A 19,613-nucleotide genomic window follows, 5' to 3' on the forward strand; every position below is an offset into this window, starting at 1 on the left:
AGCATTCTTAAACAAGCATTTGCAATGCAAAGGTCTCACATTAGGAAAGCTATTGGTATTGTAAATGACAATTTCTTTATTTATTGGTTGGTTTTGAAAATAGTTAAATTAATAGCTTTATCAACAACAAGGGGAAACCAAGAATGGACGATATTTAACGGGGTCTAGTGTACATGTCCAAAAGACTAGTAACACAAGAGGGGTACAAAGTTCCCCAATGTGAGTGAAGAGGACAAGTGTGTGTAGGGCACACACTTTTCCTCTTCACTCACATCGGGAAACTTTGTACCCCTCTTCTGTTACAAATTAATAGCTTTGTCATTTACAATGCCAATAGTTTTAACTTTCGCAAATGTGACACCAATAGCATTTGTAATACAATATGTTGTATTTACGTGACTTAGATGTATTGATATTACAAATAACAATGGCTTTTAGTTTTTTTTAATAATTCATACTTAAATAAAAGTTATTGTAATTTATAATGGCAATAGATTTAACTTTTGTAAATAACTTTTGTGAAGTTTATGTTCAGTGTATTTTATTTTGACGAAAATCCAAGAACAGAAGTGAAATATTAACATCTTTTTGTGACATTTGTAATAAATCTTGAAACATTGAGAGAACATATTTGAACCAGTTGTTGATGAATGGTTGCACTGATTGATGCTGTGGTGACGCATAGTGATGTTCTGGTGCCCCTGAGTGATGCTGTGGTGGTGCTGAGTGATGCTTTGGTGGTGCTGAGTGATGCTGTGGTGGTGCAATAGATAGAGGGGGCGATAGATAGAGAGGAGCGATATATAGATAGAGGGGAGCGATATATAGATAGAGGGGAGCGATATATTGATAGAGGGGAGCGATATATAGATAGAGGGGAGCGATATATAGATAGAGGGGAGCGATATATAGATAGAGGGGAGCGATATATAGATAGAGGGAGCGATATATAGATAGAGGGGGGCTATCGATAGAGAGGGGGCCATAGATGGAGAGGGGGCCATAGATAGAGAGGGGGCCATAGATAGAGAGGGGGCCATAGATAGAGAGGGGGCCATAGATAGAGAGGGGGCCATAGATAGAGAGGGGACCATAGATAGAGAGGGGGCCATAGATAGAGAGGGGGCCATAGATAGAGAGGGGGCTATAGATAGAGAGGGGGCTATAGATAGAGAGGGGGCTATAGATAGAGAGGGGGCTATAGATATCTCGATCGATAGATAGATCGATACATAGATTGATAGAGGGCAATAGAATGAGGGTGATAGATAAATAGAGTGAGGACGATCGATAGATAGAGTGAGGGCGCAAGAGTGAGGGCGCTAGATAGATAGGAAGGAAAGGAAAGGGGATGGAGAGAAAACAGTGGAAAACAGGGGTGGTAGGAGTAGTGCTTTTAAAAGAAAGAGGAAAGATGGAATTTGTGCACATGTAAAGTGCCCCCAAGCGCCGCAATTACAACACTGCACAAGCCAATAGGAAGAGCACACACGGACGAGCACTTACCTGAATATTGTATGCATACTGTCCTGTTAGCAACCTTGTAGATATTAAACTATAAATATTATATGCCTTTTATGTGTATGTAAGCACTCGCCTGTCCTTTTGGAATGTGTAGGTGCTAAGATTCGAGTAGAAGAGATACGATAACGATGAAAGGGGAAAAGAGGGAGGTGGGAGGGGATAGAGAGAGAGTTAGCCGGTGCCAGGGTGTAGTGAAAATGAACAGGCAGCTGCACAGGGCGTCTGGATGCTCATCTTCATAGACCACAATGGAGTGAGTTAGCCAGTCCCACCACACCGGAATAGTGTACAATATAATCATGATAAACTCTGTCACAAAATGAGGCACCCAGGCTCTCTTTATAGTGAGCTGCATTCATACTGTAGCCAGGGGTTTATAATTTGCTGTAATGAGGGAAAACACAAAACTAGTAGTATTTAATTAACTAATCAGGGGGCATAAAAAGTAAATTACGGAGGTGTTCAGCCACAGGCTATTTGAACATGAACACTGCACCAAAGTTCCCTTTTACCCAGTGCGTAGCATGCAAAGCACAAAGTTAGTAAGAGCCTGGAAGGTCCCGCTTGTGCGATGGCAGGGGAGCAGAAAAGAAGAAAAAAACAAAAGGAAGGGAGGTCCAATGGTGGAATGGAACTGAAGAATGGGTAGGGCAAGAGAAACCAGCGAGCATCCTCCCCTTTCATCTCTGCTTTCTCAATTAAGTTTTACTTTGCGTGCAATTGAACCAGCTTTGTATCCATTGTAGAGCAATAAAATAAACATTTGATAAACGCACCGATTGAATATTGAACCACCAATGGTATTTTTATCCCAGAGAACACTTCAAAAAGATTAAATCATGTAAATTAATGTCTTTCTTTGAATAACAATTGTTTTTATACAGATTTAAGATGTGGGAACTCGCATGTCCTTTGAGTGAAGATGAAAGGGGAGAGAGCGCTCGCTGGTTTAAAGTGCTGTCTGCAGAGAGCGATGGAGCGGCAAAGTATAGCGTCCAAATCTCCTATCCGTACTCGACCTTTGATCCACTGTGGGACCGATGAATTTAGAGACACGTAGATGAGGAATCTTACTAAAGCTTCAGATGGGATTTTTATTCAGATACAATTTTTTATTGAACTAATGCTATAAACATGAGTCAGCCTAGTAGACAAACGCATGTATGGTGATCAGTAGAGCTTTGAGATGCCCACCGATTCCCCTTATCTATACTTTGAACATTGTGTTAACCACCCGCTGGTACTGGCAATCAGCAGAGTGCAGATACATGCGAAAGAGAAGAAAAAGGACTACAGCCGTTTTTGTTCAATAAAAGGACAGAAACGCGCGCTCAGACTCCGCCCTTGATGGGAACATGAATCCTAAACACCAAAACAGGTTTATTCAAGGCTGTGGCGAGCATGAGAGATGGAGGGGGCGTGGTTGGCAGTAGCAGGGTATGTTTTGAGGGAGCAGAAGCATACTGAACTGACCGCATCAGTTGCCTTTCTACCAGCCAGCCAAAAAAACAGGAATAATAAAAACATGCGTTCAAGCAGCTTTTCTCAGAGGTCGATCGCTTGTGTTACAGCCACAAAATAAATGTAAACAAAGGATGGGGGCGGGGGGGGGGGGATCAGCAGTGCCACAAGGGCTGGACTGGATGGGAAAAAAAAGCCCAACACGCAGGAGGAGGCAGCATCAGCTGCGGCCTGAGGAGTGGGAACACGGGCTTGCTTGTGTTATGGACACCAAACAATAACCAGTATAAACCAGGGAAGTGGGATGAGCAGTGCTGTGGATGTGTACTAAACGACAATTGTCCGTCATGATTTTTGGGGAGAACGGAAGTAGCAGCCTCTGTTACAGAGTAAAAGCTATCTTCACTTGATAAAAGAAACATCCCTTGCTTTTCTGGATATTGTGGTAAAGTCCACTGTACTTCATGTCTTGGTTTCAGATGGCTTAGGAAAACACGGAGTGCTAGCTAATAAAAAAACAAGCTCTCGGCATTCGGGGGCGGGGCAGCGGCTTCCTTTGAAGTCTGATGCAGAGGCTGTGGGTGTGCGATGGGCACGCGCCTGGCTCACATGAACTGTACCCGATCCGCAGCAGTTTGGGTAGACTTTTGAGAGCCTTACTATAATCTCGACAAACAAGCATTGCAGGTCGAGACCTAAAAATATAAGGTGCCCTGTTCATGGTGGAGGGGCACATGTACAGGAAAGACTACAGATCAGTGCAATAAGCCCTTTAAAGTCTGGGTCATTTGTCAACGTGGCACATGTGTACTAAATGTCACCATGTGGCAACGATTGCTTCCTTAACAATGCAGACTTCAAAGGGTGGGTCTCTGTGGAGCCCTCAGGGCGCACAGTCTGTGCAACAGAGAGCATTCCTATTGGTTTGAAACAGTATTCCATAGCTAAATGACTGAACTTGGGGCTAGCACTATTTTTTTTTTAAACTGGCAAGACAAGTAAACACGTACAGGCTTATTGCACGGATACAAATCCTGGTGTTTGCTTGTCTAAGACTAATCCAATTAATAGATGTACCTTCTGTCCCAGGTCTTAGGAACTTAATATATATAATTATTCGAGGACAAAACATCTTGCTTATTCCAAGAAATTCACTTACTTTGAGTGCTGTATTTTGAGCGTCACAAAATTACAGTGACCTCAGCGAGCAAAGGTCTCTTCAACTACGTGGAAACAGCAGGATTGCTCACTCATTTCCGAAGTTCACATCCTGGGCTGGACATCAACTCACTTAAAATCTAAACACATATACAATATAAAAGCCAGGTGTGTAAATACAAGCACACTGTAGGAAGCTGCTTCTTTACACAATAGATCTCATTTTGATATATCATATAAAGAGTCCAGGGGTTCCCTTATGAGTGGACGACATCTGAAAATACACACAATTGTCAATAAATAAGACACAGCTCAAGAAGGCGATCCGTACCAATGTATAACAATAGTAAGTATCTTTACATTTGTTTATGCATCAAAAGAAAATTGTTCAGGTAAGTATGTTTTTAAATATGAATTCTTTTTAGTTCAAAAAGTCGAAAGTACAATTTCTGGAGGCTGCAATGTTATCCTATGGGAGGAAAAGTCAATGCAGCATTCCAGTACAGTACTGCAACTTACGGGACCCTTTTCCAGGAGTTAAGGCGAGTGGAAAACGAGGCTGCAGGCTTGGACTGTGGGGCCTGTCCGGCTGAACCAGGTTCAGGGTCTCATAATGCTCAGGAACGTAGGGATACCTTAGGTCCTCTTCTCCACAGCCCAGGGGCAACTAGGTTTTCTTACCAGGAGCATTTGCGGTAGAGGGGCCCTGTATGCAGAGGCTGCAGGCGATGTCAGGGAGTCCAAGAGAGGTTTCACCACACTGGACTTTCTCTGCAGGGCTGAGGGACCACGCTGACACTGTTGGTCCTCGAGCTCATAACCATTCCGGTTTTCATTTGGCTTCTGCCTGCCTCCCTCCCTCCCTCTACCCAGGAGGGAGCATTACTGTCAGAGCTCCCGACTGTGGCACGGGAGAACCAGGTTCGAGTCTTGGTGTTGGCTCCTGTGATTCTGGGTGCATCACTTAACTTCCCTGTACCTATAAACAATGCATGTGACTGTGTGTAATGCAACTTGCGCTCGTGTAAAGGTCAGCCGTCGAGTCGAGTTCGTGCTAGATTAAAAATCTGCAGAAAATTAACTAAGAAGTAAAAATAAAAGTCTTAATATAAGCAAATACATATAGAGACATGTTTTCTGGCTGATTTGTACAAAGTGAGGCCAGGAACCCTGGAGAACGCACAGCCAGCCCAATTAAATGGTTTGATCTTATGCAAATACTTTATTTCATAAAAACTTTTTTTTCATTATCGCATACGAAACACTTTAAAATGAGAGGTCAGACTTGTACGAAACTATCACTTTTAACAAGTACTTCTCAGAGCAGTACTATACAGTGCCTTACTAATGTTAAAGATTCCACATGTTAAAGAAATGCACTTGTTTGAAGGAACTCTACCATATTTTACTTGATGTTTGTTGTATGATTTACATAGCAAATACGTTGAGGGCTCGGATTGTGCATGGGCTCTAAGATCAAAGACAGAACATTGGCTTGGCTCCCCATGTTAATTTGTTGGCTCTCCCACCTCTAGTGTAAGCACATTAAATTTAGATAAACGAAAAGCAGACAATATTGGAGGCTTCCTTGATTTTTATACAGTTATGTTTTTGCTCCCATTTCACTTAAAGAGAGCTACAGTTTTAAGGTAGCCTGTCATGCAGGAAAATGGAAATACTTGAGTTGATTCACTCAAACAGTCAATAGCATTAGGTTAAACATGAATACTCGACTGGGCTGAGCCAAGACAATATGCTGATGAAGGGCCTCTCAGCTGCAATGATCCTGCTGTATCTCAGCACGGCTTTTGATACAGTCTCCCACGGTCTGCTCCTTCACAGGCTAGAGGCATTTGGTGTCAGGGGCAACGCACTGCGCTGGATGACATCCTTTCTCTCCTCGTGAAGCTTTCAAGTCTCACAACAGACACACCTATCTAAGAGTATCCCCTGCCTCAGGGTGTCCCACAGGGATCAATTCAGAGTCCCACATTATTTAATCTATACGTGGGACCGGTGGCTGAGCGAGTGGGAGATCATAATGTGACCATTGTGTCATATGCTGACAACACTCAGCTGATTGTGATTCTTTCTCAAAACAGTGAACAGACAGCAATCCAATTCTCCAAGTGTCTGGAGGAGGTAGCAGCATAGATGTCCAACCATTGCCTGAAGCTCAATGGGAACGAAATAGAGGTGATAATTGTGGGCAAGGCTCCCAAGTATTTGGTCATCAGCTTGGTGGCGACGTTGGCCCAACTACCTACCCTGAAAACAGAAGTGAAGAACCTCGGAGTGTGGTTTTACTCTAAACAGGCATTTGACAGCCAAATTCAGAAAGTAGTGGGGGAAATGCTTCGGGACCATGAAAATCTTGAGAAAGCTCCTCGATCTACGGCCGTCTAATGCTAGGAAAACCATAGTACATGCCTTTGTAACCTCCCAAATGGACTATCACAATGTCCTATATCTGGATGCTTCTGCTTCTAAAAAAGGGCTGACTGAACTTCAGTCGGTGCAAAACGTGGCAGCCCGGCTGGTGCTAAGCCTCCCTAGAAGAACCTCCACAAAGAAAGCACTGGCGGAACTGCACTGGTTGACGGTGGAGAAGAGAATCTTGCTCAACGCAATGAGCTACTGTCACCGAATCCTGTCAAAAAAAGGCCCAAGGTATCTACAACCCCTGATAACACAATACATACCAAGCCAGAACTGAATATCCAAAGGTAGAGCATTGGTGACAGTGCGGAGAATATATAACGCAAGAATGGGTGCAAGCTCCTTCAGATATCGCTCAGCTAAAACGTGGAACACAGAACCAAGAACAGATCTATGTGAAACTAGATTTCGCAAGCATTTGAAGACATGGTTATTCTCAACAGCACACTAGAGTCAATGGAAGGGACCAGGGGCTGCTAAGTAAGAATTGTCCTTCGCTTCCTTTCGGACCGTCTGCTTTTAGCACGGGGACACACCGGTGTTGTAATCATGTGCTCTATAAATGGATAAATAAATAAATAAAGACATGACTGATCAAGTTTCAGGCCAAAAGGCTGAAAAGAGATTGGTGGAGAAAACAATGCCTGAAAGGGTGGACTAACGTTTCTTGCACATTGTGAGCAATACTTGTCTGTTTGCACTGTCAAAACCCAGACCTAATAAAACATCCACATCTTCAGCAGTATAACACTGGGGCTCCTCCCTTCATCAAGATGTGCGTAGGCTTCAATCAATTACTTTCTCAACACCAACACACGAGCTCACCTTGCTAAATCTCCTAGAACCATACAATGCTTTTACCATTAGCGGAAGAGGACGTCTTGGAGCCTCTTGTTGGCCTTCAAGTGATTATAGCACCGCTTCTGCCTTCTGGGAATCAGTCCCCAGAAAGCTATTGAGTTGGCTTCACTGTACATTTCAATAGAATTGCACGGAGATCTGGTTAATCCACTAGCCCCCTTCACTTCAATGAGATTAAAGCCAAAGAAATGAATGTGTAGAATTCTTAAATGCAGCTCAATGGCCTGGGGTACTAAACATGTCGTAATGTAAGAGCTGTATTCTCAACTATGAGCAGCCAATTATTATACTCCACAAGTATCCAATGCCAGTACAGGGTGGCAGCCAGACTACTATTGCAAAGGTCTGAAAACTAAAAGGAGCAAAAACGATCAGTACAGCTTCCAGGGCATAGATTCACAGTGTGTAATGTGTCTAGCATGCCACACTGCCAAGCCCCACAATATTTACAAGTGATAAAATATGGGGCTAAGTGAATTCCGACAGATGCAGCGAAAAAGGCAGTATTCCCACCTCTCAAAGTTATATTATAAACATTAAAAAGCTATGCTGCAAGAGCAAAGAAAAATACATAATTTGAAAGAAAAAAATTGAAGACGGTTAATCTCTTACATAGATAAGTGAATTTCCTGCAAAATACTTCAAACATTTCGCTCTGTGTTTTTGACCTGGTTTTAGAGTACACGGACACAGAATTTTGTACAATTCGTGCACAAATATCAAAAGGCTGCGAGGACTTTTATTGAACAAAGCAACCCTTTTATCAGAAACCACATTTGGACATCCATGTTCCATGACGATATAAATGGGAAACAGTACTCCAGTAACCTACTGTTCAAAAGCAAGTCCCAAACGTGTACAGACTGAAATGGTCACAATACAGGTTCACACTTTCAGTACTCCTCTATGTGGTAAAAGGCCTGCTCGGGTGTACAGAGGTTTGCTTAAAGACTGAGCAAGATATTCCTATCCTCTCAGTGAATACACTGCAGGCACAGATTAACAGCACAAAGGGCACATTTTACTCCACTTCTACTGGACGCAGAGCGTAAAAAAAACAAAATCCTTTTCCAGTCAACATAACCCAGCCGGGGAGCTTTGGGACCATGTGAAAGGCAGGTTTACACAGCAGGTTCTCAGAATTCCAATGTCTTTCTCTGGCTCAATAAAGCTTGTGAATAAGTGGACTTGCAGTAAGATGAGCTCACAACAGATGCAGGCACAAAATAATAAAGAGCTTACAAAATAACTGGAGAAATATAGCCTGTCGAAGCCTTTGCAAAGAGGAGCAATTTAAGTTGCATGCGCACAACTTGAAGACGTGCAAGATGCAGACAGGTTTAATTATGTGGGTGTTGAAAGGGGAAGGGTTCTAATGTCTAGCTTTAAAATAGGGTTTGGTAAGGAGTTCCCCCACATCTGGCTAGGAGGATATCACCCACAAAGGAGTACATTCAAGTGAAAGGTATTCAGAATCACTAATAATTAAAAAGAATTTAAAGGCAACTGCCCCTACTACCAACCTAGCTGTTGGGGTTTGAGATCAGAATTCATGTCGTAAAAGAAATCTATTGATAAAAAAAAGCACTTAACTGACCAGGAAATGTTGTTTTGCCGCCAACAAGTATGGGCACAAGAACTCACTGAATGAGATACATACATTTTCAAGCTTGTCCTCTTCAACAGACATTTGATTCAAATTAACATAAAGGCTACCAAGTCATGAGCATTTAGCAAGTATGCACAAGAATTCCTTGCACATGCTGCAAATGATACAATTTCTGGAGCTTTGGGACTCAGCTGATCCAGGTTTACAGATGTAAACGTTTATTTCGCCTTATGGTTTGTAAAAGCAGAACATGCGCCCGTCTCAAGCTAATGATCCATGGGAAAAGATGTATCAACACATCTTCCACCAACTTAGTCATTGAGTTTAAACAATCCTATCAGATGAGTTTTTAGAAGCAAACATTTGTTTCAATTGTTTCACGCTATGCTAGGGGTGCATGCAAGGTTTAAGGGTTGACGTCATTGATTATTGAAAATTAGACAACAACCCACTTTGCAGAGATTGCTCACAGCAGCCAAAGTTTAAAACATGGAGCGCAACAGAGAACAATTTGGGTGAAAACGTACCAATCTGCGTTTTTGAAGAACGCTGGTAAGCACAACACACATATGTAGTCCTTCTTTCATGAATACAAATATGCATTGTTTGACATGAAACAGAATGAAAAAAGTGAATCAAAGACAGTTCACAGCCTCTACATCGTGTACCCTCCTACCTTTTCCACATCTCCAGTGTAATAGGTTATGAACATCGTCGGAAGAATCATAAAAAGTGCATTGTAATACAGTAGACCATATTTCCCCAGTTCCTACAATAAAAAAAGTTTGATTATCGCCATCTCAATAAGGAACACTTGTTTCACTTACGAAGTAACCTTAAACTACCAAATGCACAAACAGCAATGATACATTCCAAGAAGTTGAACAATAGATTTTATATAGGTTTAGGTTTACTTTATTGTACAGTTAATTAAAACTCACAATATAAAACGTACATCATTAAAATCGTTGTAAGCTTAAAACGCGTGTATTATTAAAGGAAAAAAGGTATATAAAACCATATTGAGTTATCGTTCTCGATTACAGTGTCTCTAGCCCACGAATAAAATACAGTGTATTCCAGTGTTGACAGAAGGTGCAGGACCAATAGTACCACAGACTACTTATCTACACAGGACATAATGTGGTAAAGAAGAAGGAAGCAAACAAACAGCTAAACATCCTCAAGTCAACTAACCAACTAACTCAAAATCCAACCGGTTTGTTGGGGAGGGGGAACGAAAGTAGAGTCCAAGAAAGAAAAAAACATTATATACGCTTTAAAGAAGAACCTGAAGTAGAGACCTCCATCAATAGTGTTATCAGGTTTGACTGACACTTCGAGGCTGGCCGACTACTGGGTCTTTCTTTCATTACTCAATACGCCCCGTATTGCTATAATAGCTTTGACGGTTGATTATTTTATTAAGCAGAACACTCCTAAATAGATAAAGCACCAGAGGCCTCAAGCACTAAAGTGGTTTCCCTAACTCACCGGCTTTGCGACAACAAGACACCTTTTCACAATGTACAAAGCCCCTTTTTAAAAGTTAGAAAACTCTTTCCGGCTCTGGGAAGCAGGGATGGCAGTCTACTTTACTTACTTTGCAGGCTACCGTCCCTGCATTCACTGCCATTCAGAGACTTGCATTATTCCTGATGTAGAGGATTTTGTGGCTGATTTGGACTGCAGGTATATTATTCCTGCATCCTCCACACATTAATGAAGGGCTCCTACTCAGTTGCTATCGTCATAAAAATTATCAAGACGCCTCTACTCCCGCCCTCAGAAAAGTCACACCTCAATTCAAGCCAATGGAAGAGTATTAACTCCTCCTGATTGGTTTCCAAATACCCTGAATGGAAAGCGTAAATCCTGCCAAGAATGCCAGTCGTGGGCGCTTCTCAGATGGAGGGGAGGCATCTTCTAAAGGTGTACACCAGCGAATGCAGGGGAATACAGGCGTTTGTCCTGTTAAAATTCTGTCCTGCATTCATACACAGAGTACAACGTGTTCCACATCCATAACTTGAAAACAACAACTTGGAGTTCCTGATTAACATAGTTTAATTCCTTGGCATAATTTAAAATATTTTATTGCCAGAATTTCCACAGGGCTAAGTGCTGTGGATTAAGCTAGCCTTCTCCCAAAATCACATCTGCTACATACCTAAAGCCCAGAGCATTTTGTAGGTTTAAACAGTGCTCCCAAACTCCAACACACATGGTCAAAAGCAAACATGAATAATGAAAATGACAGAGTAAAATAGGACGACCAAAAATTGCTCAGTAAGACGCAACAACTGCTCCAGACTCAATAAAAGCAAAGGTTTAAAGAGAATCGCCTACCTTAGAATCAAGCTTCTGTTTCACATATGCACCATTTGCTGCAGTCAAGACATCATTGACCAGGATAAAAACATACCCCTCGAGGTCAAATGCCAAGTCAGTACTGAAAACGAAATTATAAAAGGGATTAAAAAAACTTTATCAAATAGCATTTGTGATAAACACATAAGTTTTATCTGAAATCATATCAAACATAGCAGGAAAATATATAAATCAGATTGTACGTGCTAAGGGGTCATAGTTATTTCAACTAAAGGGCATTTGTAAAGTACTTGCAGGTTTCTGGTCAGTGACAATCATCGCAGAATTCATACAGGGCCATCCAGAGTAGAGAAAAAACAACTCTCAACCCAATTCTGCATCTCCATCAGCAGGCATTCTAGAGTGCATGTTTTTTGGATGTCGGCTGTGGTTTTGAGATCTACTGGCCAATATTGACGGAATGGCCCACGTCTCTAGATAACAGTTCAAGGCAGAATAATGTACACAGGATTTGGGTAATCAACAATAAAGTCTTTACATCTTACAAGAGGGTTTATTGTGTGTGGTCTCGTTCACAGGTCAGTTTCACAACGCATTTTATGTTCCACTTAACTTAGGAGGTTTGAGATAATTTGCCATTCCAGACGACTCCAAATATACCCATAGTATGGGTGGGGGTGGCCAAGAGACGTGAAAGGGGGCAAGGGATGGAAAATCAGCTCGAGCTGGGCCTCTCCTCAGGCGCACTTCCTGTGTGGCTGGCAACGTGCCCTTCTGCAGCTGTGCTCCGGTAATAGATTGCAGGCTTCGGGCAGCGCCCAGAAAGACACGTGCGCCGCCGTGCCTGCGCTTTATTAATATAACATGGTGGCATTCCTAGACAGTGGCTGCACGAGCTGCGAACAACCGAAAGAAGGCACGAGGCCAGTAGATTAGCAACGGAAATAATCACTTCGCTTCCAGTTTTGTTTCGATTTTTGAACAAAGAACAAAGGGTAGAATTGGTATTTCATTGAAAATTAAGTACCAGGGCCTAATTTTTTCCCCAGAAGCCTCGCCAACGGCACTATGGAATGTCAGGAGTAGCACACTGTTTAGTAATGATCCGATCTCCCCCTCTCTTTCCCCATGTCTTTCATCCAACCCTAGACACCCCCGTCTCTTTTTCGCTTGTTGCATTTTCTTTTTCATGCTTACTTTCGCCATTTGTCACCTTCCTTCTTCTCTTCCCCTTCTTTCTCGCTTTTCTTCTTCCAGATCTGGGTCAAAGTCTAATACTGGAAAAATCAGCACCTGTACCCCCAAAATTAGCGTCGGTGGGCCCCACCAGTAAACACCAGTTCAAATTAAGCAGTGTGTGTATGGAAAGCCTATGTATTAGTAATAGCTCTAAAAGCAAGTTCAGATTCTGGCAAAGATGAGCCATGAGAAACGCCCATTTATGGTGGAGTCAGGAGTAGTAGTCCACAGATATTATTCTAATCAAATTTGTGTGCAGGAATTCCAAAATTCGGCTGCTTGTTATTGTTGCGCGCTGGATACTTACTACGGCATCACTTTTTCATTTCACTACAGAAGTCAAACACAAGCAAAGGCCGTATACTCTCGATGCCAACTGGGAGGAATCAATCAACAGGACTTCATTCCAAGAGAGCAAATGTTAATACCAGAGAAACCCCCTGGAACAGGCTCAAACCAAGGTCAGCAGCACAGAGGATTCATTGCTCATCACAACTCTTGACACAGGCTATAGGAACCTGGAACAATTAAAAAACCTCACCCAAAGGAATGCAGATATTTACCTGTGCAAAAATATAAAGAAATGTTTCGAAGGAATTGTAATGGAGGGGTGGGGAGTGGCATAAAACTGCATTTCACCTATGCTGGGTACGTTTAGGAGACAGCACACAATCCCATCCTTTACACAAGACAAGACGACCAAAACACCATAGTTGGAGTAAATAAAATAGCACATTCTGCTCTGTGTCAAATAGACCATTCATCTTCTTAAGATGGATTGCGTCTGCTGACATTAGGTTGTGGTCGTTTGTTGCAGAGGCCGCCGCACCCGCCCGAAGGGTGGGGGAGGCTCGAAGGTCGGCGCCATAACCCTCGTGGTGCCACCAGCGGGGGTAAACTGGTTCTGGGCGCTTCGATGCGCACAGGAACCAGCGGAAGCGGGGTGCGCACCAGCCACCCGACCGGAAGTGACCTGTTGACCTGAGCGCCCCCAAAGGGCGCCCAATGGTCAACCTGGCTTTGTTTGAACCCCCCAATCAGGGGGACTCACCTGAGACCTGCATGGAGGGCTCAGGAGGATTTAAGCGACGCCGCCCTCCCAGCAGAAGCACATCGCATTCGAGGAGCTGGGAGAACGGCGCGACAGCAACAACGACTGAAGAGGAAGAGAGGCGACGCGGCGAAGGACGAAGAGGAAGACGGCAAGGCTCCAGTTGAAGATCAAGGTCGTCATCACCGAGGACGCCTTACGGAGCGCGGAGCGCCGTGCCAGCTCCCCCGAAGCAGCAGCAGGTAAAAACCGCAGCAAGCTCACAGCCCGGGATAAGCACACGCAGCTAGCTGTGCCTCCATTTGACGGCCTGACGCAGACGCGGGAAACCAAGAAGCCACACACCAGTGCGCAGGGACTCACGACATGTCGGAAGGCCAGCCGGACGAGTTGGCAGAGGTGCGGTTGAAGATCCGAGAGTTATCGGCCATCCACGGCGACGACTGGCTTCACCCCCACCTGGGCAAAGGGAAAGAGAACAGACCGGTAGAACAGGCGGACGAAGAGCCAGGGCCTTCCGCACCCAAGAAGTTGAAAAACACGCCGATGAAGAGAACATCGAAGAGGAACCCTCCGAGGAAAGTGCGGCAGAAACCCCTCCCGCCGAGACCAGAGGGCGGCGACCAGAGCGAGACCACCAAAAGAAAAAAGGGTGAGCATATTAGCAACATCGTAAGGGAATGTCTAAAATCGCTGGCGCCGGGGCTACTTAATGGCACAGGGCAGGGGGTACCAGGGCCTAGGGAGCAGCGCGCGGAGGAAGCGGCAGGTCCCACGTGGCATATGGTCGACCCGGGGTGGGCCCGTCAGACAAGAGTGCAAGAACAGGTAAGCTTGTCCACCCAGGGGGAACAAATCTCCCCACTACCCGGTTGGGGTTACGGCCCCGTTTCGGAGAGCCCGCCTCCGAGTGGGGTAGTCAACGATCATTACATCAGGCCATCCCCTGGTCCGGCGTCCCTGACTACGAAAGCCACCGGCTTGGCATGTCTCATCCCCCTAGCGGTGAAAGAGAGGATATGGCGCAAAGAATTCATTGACATATTTTCGCTGCTCGAAATACAGCTAGAGGGACTTGATCTAACCACGTGCGACAGGAAGGAAGAGGACAGGAGAGAAAGGCGTGGGGCCAGAAAGGAGCGCAGTTTCGACAATTGGTTAGATGCCTTTAGAATCATGGCGTGCATTATAGTGGAAAGGTTCCCCCATTGCGCGGCTGACTTGTGGCTTTACGAGGCCAATATCCACCTAGCACAGAGGCAGTTCCCGGGGGATGCCTGGTTAGAATACGACAAAGGGTTTAGATTAAAAATGCAGAGGCACCCCGAAATGGAGTGGAATGAGGAGGATGTCTCGGGTTTCATCCACAAGATGCTCACAGCCAAAGATGTTAGGGCCTGGGCGGGAAAAAGCGACCAGCCCTTTCGGAGCTCCTACCAAAAGGGGAAGAGCGGTTCTTATCAAAGGCGGTCGAACGGGAGATCGTACTCCCCAACCGCAACCAAGGCGATCTGTTAGAGATACGAGGCGGGGGACTGCTCATGGGGCTCGTCTTGTAAGTTTCAACACGCATGCGCTAGCTGCGGGGGCAAGCACGCCACCGTTGCGTGCAAAGGTTCCAAGCAAGAAGCGAAAAGAGAGAAGAGAGAAACGAGCAAGAAGCGTTAGCCCCAACGCAGGGGAAAGGGGGGGGACTGGTGGACATTTGTAGGCGCCAGCTGGCCAGATCCCCCATTGTTACGCAACAGCTGCGCAGATTAACAAACAAATACCCGAACAAAGCGGAGGCCAGATCACTGGTAGAGGGCTTCGAGCAAGGCTTTGTTATTCCATTCCAGGGCCCGCTCCCCTCGGCGGGAGCGAGTAACCTGAAGTCGGCAAGCCAACACCCCGAAGTGGTGAGTGCCAAGATCGAGAAAGAGTTGAAACTGGGTAGAGTTGAGGGCCCCCTCCCAAAAGAATTGCATGAGGGCATAGTCATCTCCCCGCTAGGCGTGGTCCCCAAGAAGGAACAAGGTCAATTCAGGCTGATACACCACCTATCGTTTCCAGAAGGTTCCTCCGTGAACGACAGTATCGACCCCGAAGCTTGCTCAGTGAGTTATGCGTCAGTCGACGACGCTATCGAGCTGGTTAAGGCGACAGGCAGAGGGGCCCTCATGGCGAAGGCCGATATTGAATCTGCGTTTCGACTATTGCCGGTCCACCCCTCCAGCTTCCATTTATTGGGTTTCCAATGGGGCGAGGACGTGTTTATTGACAAAGCCATGCCCATGGGATGCGCAATTTCAGGCGCATACTTTGAGCAGTTCGCCACTTTCTTAGAATGGGCGCTGCATGACCGGCACCAGGAAGGTGGAAAACTGCACTACCTAGACGACTTCCTGTTCACAGGCCCGGCAGGGTCCTCAGTGTGCGCAAGCTTATTGGCAGCCTTCGAGGAGCTAGCTAGGTCCCTAGGGGTCCCCCTCGCAAAAGAGAAAACTACAGGCCCGACCACAAGTCTCACGTTCCTGGGCATAGAATTGGACTCTATAGCGGGAACGGCCAGGCTGCCTCCCGACAAGGTGAAAGAATTTCGCGAGGAAGTATTGAAGCTACGGGGTCGGAGCAAGGCCACCCTGAGGGAAATCCAACAAGTGATAGGGAGACTTAACTTCGCGGCTCGGGTTATCCCGCCCGCCAGGGTATTCTCAAGACGCCTAACGGGGCTAACGGCCGGCGTCACCCACAAGCACCACCACATCAGGCTGAGCGCAGGCGTGAAACAGGACCTGCAGGTGTGGGACGAGTTCCTGCAAGATTTCAACGGGGTGCTGATTTGGAGGGCAGGTTGGGTAACGGCCGAACAGATAGCTCTTTACACAGACGCGGCCGGAAGCCTTGGCTTCGGCGCGGTCCTGGGAAACAGTTGGTGCGCCAGCCAGTGGCCGGACGAATGGCATGCGCAGGGGCTCACCAGGAACATCACGTTTCTCGAGCTGTTCCCGATCATTGTGGCTCTGACCATATGGAGCGAGAAAATAAAAAACCTGAAACTCACGCTTTGGTCAGATAACATGGGAGTAGTACAGGCCATTAACAGAGGCGCAGCTGAGGCTAATGCGACTTAATTAAATTACAGCTGGAAGGGAACCTGGAGCTGAAAGCACGCCACGTGCCAGGAGCAGAGAAATCAGCAGCAGACGCGCTCTCACAGGCCCAAATGAAACGTTTCAGAGAACTGGTGCCCGGGGCGGACAAGGAGATGACCCCCTTTCCATCGTCCCTTTGGGACCTGGGGGAGTAGACTTATCATGGCTAATAGGGCAAGCACTTACCGCAGAGGCCAACAGAAGGTACAAGACATACGCGGGCACGGTAATGAGAGTGGGGGGCCTAAGATCGCTGGAAGACAGGGCAAAAACTCGCACAGCAGTCGAGAAATTCGTGCAATGGGCATTCGAGTCGAGAAAAACGAGATCGTGGGCCCAGGCGCATTTGTCCGCCATCGCCCATTTTGCCAGGCTTTACACAGGCGAGGACCCCACTACCTCGGCCTATCTAAAGACGGCCTTAAAAGGCTGGAGGAGGGTTGAAGGTAGAAAGAAGGACGACAGGCGTCCCATCAATTTTGCCAAACTGGGCCAGCTCCTTGGAGCCCTCACGGGCTTAATATCGGATAAATATGAGCTGCTGCTGTTTAGGGCGGCTTTCACGACTGCTTTCTTCGGAGCATTCCGTATCAGCGAGCTGATAGCCCCCAGCAAATCGGGCCCAGCGCAGCAATGCCTGCAGGCAAGAGACATTAAACCAATGGAGAGGGCAGTCGAATTAACGTTGAGACAGTCCAAAACGGACAGGGCAAGGAGGGGGACGACGATACGTCTCCATTGCATCCCAGAGTCGGGGCTCTGTGCGGTATGCTGGTTATTTAAGTACATGGGGGCTCGACCAGCTGGTGAGGGCCCTCTCTTCATACATAAGGACGGGAGGAACCTGAGTAAGTTCCAGTTTACAGCCATAATGCGCCAAGGCTTGGGTAAAGCCGGGTATTGCGCGGCATCGTTTGCCTCTCACTCCTTCAGGATCGGCGCAGCGACCTCGGCAGCGCAGCATGGCATGCCAGAGGACAGGATCCAGGCAGTGGGCAGATGGCGCTCCAGGGCGTACAAGTCGTACATACGCCCTCACCTCATTAAAAAAAAAAAAAAAAAAAAAAAAAAAAAAAAAAGAAGAGCAAAGAGAGAGAAAGCCACGGGGGGGGAAGGGAACGAGAGGGATTCGCCTTGGGATGCCGCACGGCAGGGTGACAGCACCCCCCCCTCCCTCTCCTAAATGCACACGGTGCGCAGATAAGCCACCTAACAGAATGCTTTCTCTCGACAGGGGGACGCCCGCAGCTGGTCTGGGTGGTGGGGCACTCATTCGTGTCCCGGATGGAGTCTTGGTGGCGGCAGGGGGGCCGCAGCATAAACAGGCCCAAAGCGACGTACATCCGGTGGATAGGGCAGCCAGGTATGAGATGGGAGCAGCTACTGCCGACGCTGGACGGCCTCATGGCAGATTCGGCCTGGTTGCCCGACGTCCTGATCATCCACCTTGGGGGCAACGACCTGACCCGGCTAGGGCGAAAAGCAGTCGGGCAAGCCATCCAAAGGGATCTCACCAAGACGGCAGCGTGGCTGGGACCCACGACGGTAGTCTGGTCCGAAATGATCAGCAGGAAACATTGGAGAGGGGCCGATTCCAACAAGGCCGTCGACAACGCAAGAAGGAAACTAAATGTGGCAATGCACAAGTTTTGCCTCGCCAATGGCCTGGAATCAATTCGGCACGGCCTCATCCACCCGGGCCGCCCGGAGCTCTATGGGCAAGACGGGGTACACCTATCCGAGAAGGGGATGAAGGTGTTTTGGGATAACTTGTGGGGTGCAATGTCACTCGCAGGTTGCATATAAAAAAAAAAAAAAAAAAAAAGGAAAAGATATGATGAAAGGTGGGAGCCACGAACCAGGTGCAGGGGGGGGAGCCGCAGTGAGACGTGGGCCTCCCTGCGGCGTGGCGGAAATCCTACACTGGTTGGCTAAGAAAACACACCGGCGGGCGGTGTGTAAGAGGATGGCCACCCACTTTTGAATGCCTCACGGCAGGGTGACGTGGCGGCATAAAGGAGGGGAGTAACAGGAGGAGACGGCACTCGCGGCCCAGACCCGGCCGGACGGCAGGGCGCAATTTGGTAGCGAGCTGGGGACCTAACTCCCGACTGGAAAGCTCCCCTCCGCAACACGCAAAGGGCGTGGTCAACCAACCACTGGAGCACCAATAGACTGGCAACAAACTGGTTTGGGTACAAGCCCCATTTTCGAACTAAGGAGGGCACAAAGAGACTGACACCCGCTATCACAAGAGGGTGTCATAATGTGTAATATGCCAATTATGATTGATAATTATGATTGATGAGTAATGTTCGCAAAATGGAAGATTGCTTGAAACCAGTTTGTGTTATTAATATGTCTTTGGTTATTAATAAACTGCGGCCAACAACGACCACTAATGATACCAGGTTTTGTTGGCTGACATTATTTCCCACCTTTGGCAACAGCAGAATGCGGGGGCCGGTAAGTATGGAGACTGGGGTCTCCGCTGAATAGGCACATGCGAGGGTTATTGCAGAGGCCGCCGCACCCGCCCGAAGGGTGGGGGAGGCTCGAAGGCCGGCGCCATAACCCTCGTGGTGCCACCAGCGGGGGTAAACTGGTTCTGGGCGCTTCGATGCGCACAGGAACCAGCGGAAGCGGGGTGCGCACCAGCCACCCGACCGGAAGTGACCTGTTGACCTGAGCGCCCCCAAAGGGCGCCCAATGGTCAACCTGGCTTTGTTTGAACCCCCCAATCAGGGGGACTCACCTGAGACCTGCATGGAGGGCTCAGGAGGATTTAAGCGACGCCGCCCTCCCA

The 19,613-nt window shown here is 46.8% G+C and overlaps 1 protein-coding gene across 1 annotated transcript in view; it reads right to left on the reverse strand.

The window, feature by feature from the left end:
• The window catches only part of SLC35D1 (solute carrier family 35 member D1), a 104,498-nt gene that overhangs the window by 33,685 nt on the left and 51,200 nt on the right, over window positions 1-19,613 (reverse strand). Inside the window, exons 7-8 of the mRNA XM_086953839.1 lie at window positions 11,402-11,504; window positions 9,729-9,821 (exon numbers count right to left, since the gene is read on the reverse strand). Of these exons, the coding sequence (XP_086809965.1) occupies window positions 9,729-9,821; window positions 11,402-11,504 (196 nt within the window). The remainder of the gene's footprint in view (window positions 1-9,728; window positions 9,822-11,401; window positions 11,505-19,613) is intronic.

Source organism: Lissotriton vulgaris, chromosome 1_1, assembly GCF_964263255.1.
Source record: "Lissotriton vulgaris chromosome 1_1, aLisVul1.2, whole genome shotgun sequence".
Lineage (NCBI taxonomy): Eukaryota > Metazoa > Chordata > Amphibia > Caudata > Salamandridae > Lissotriton > Lissotriton vulgaris.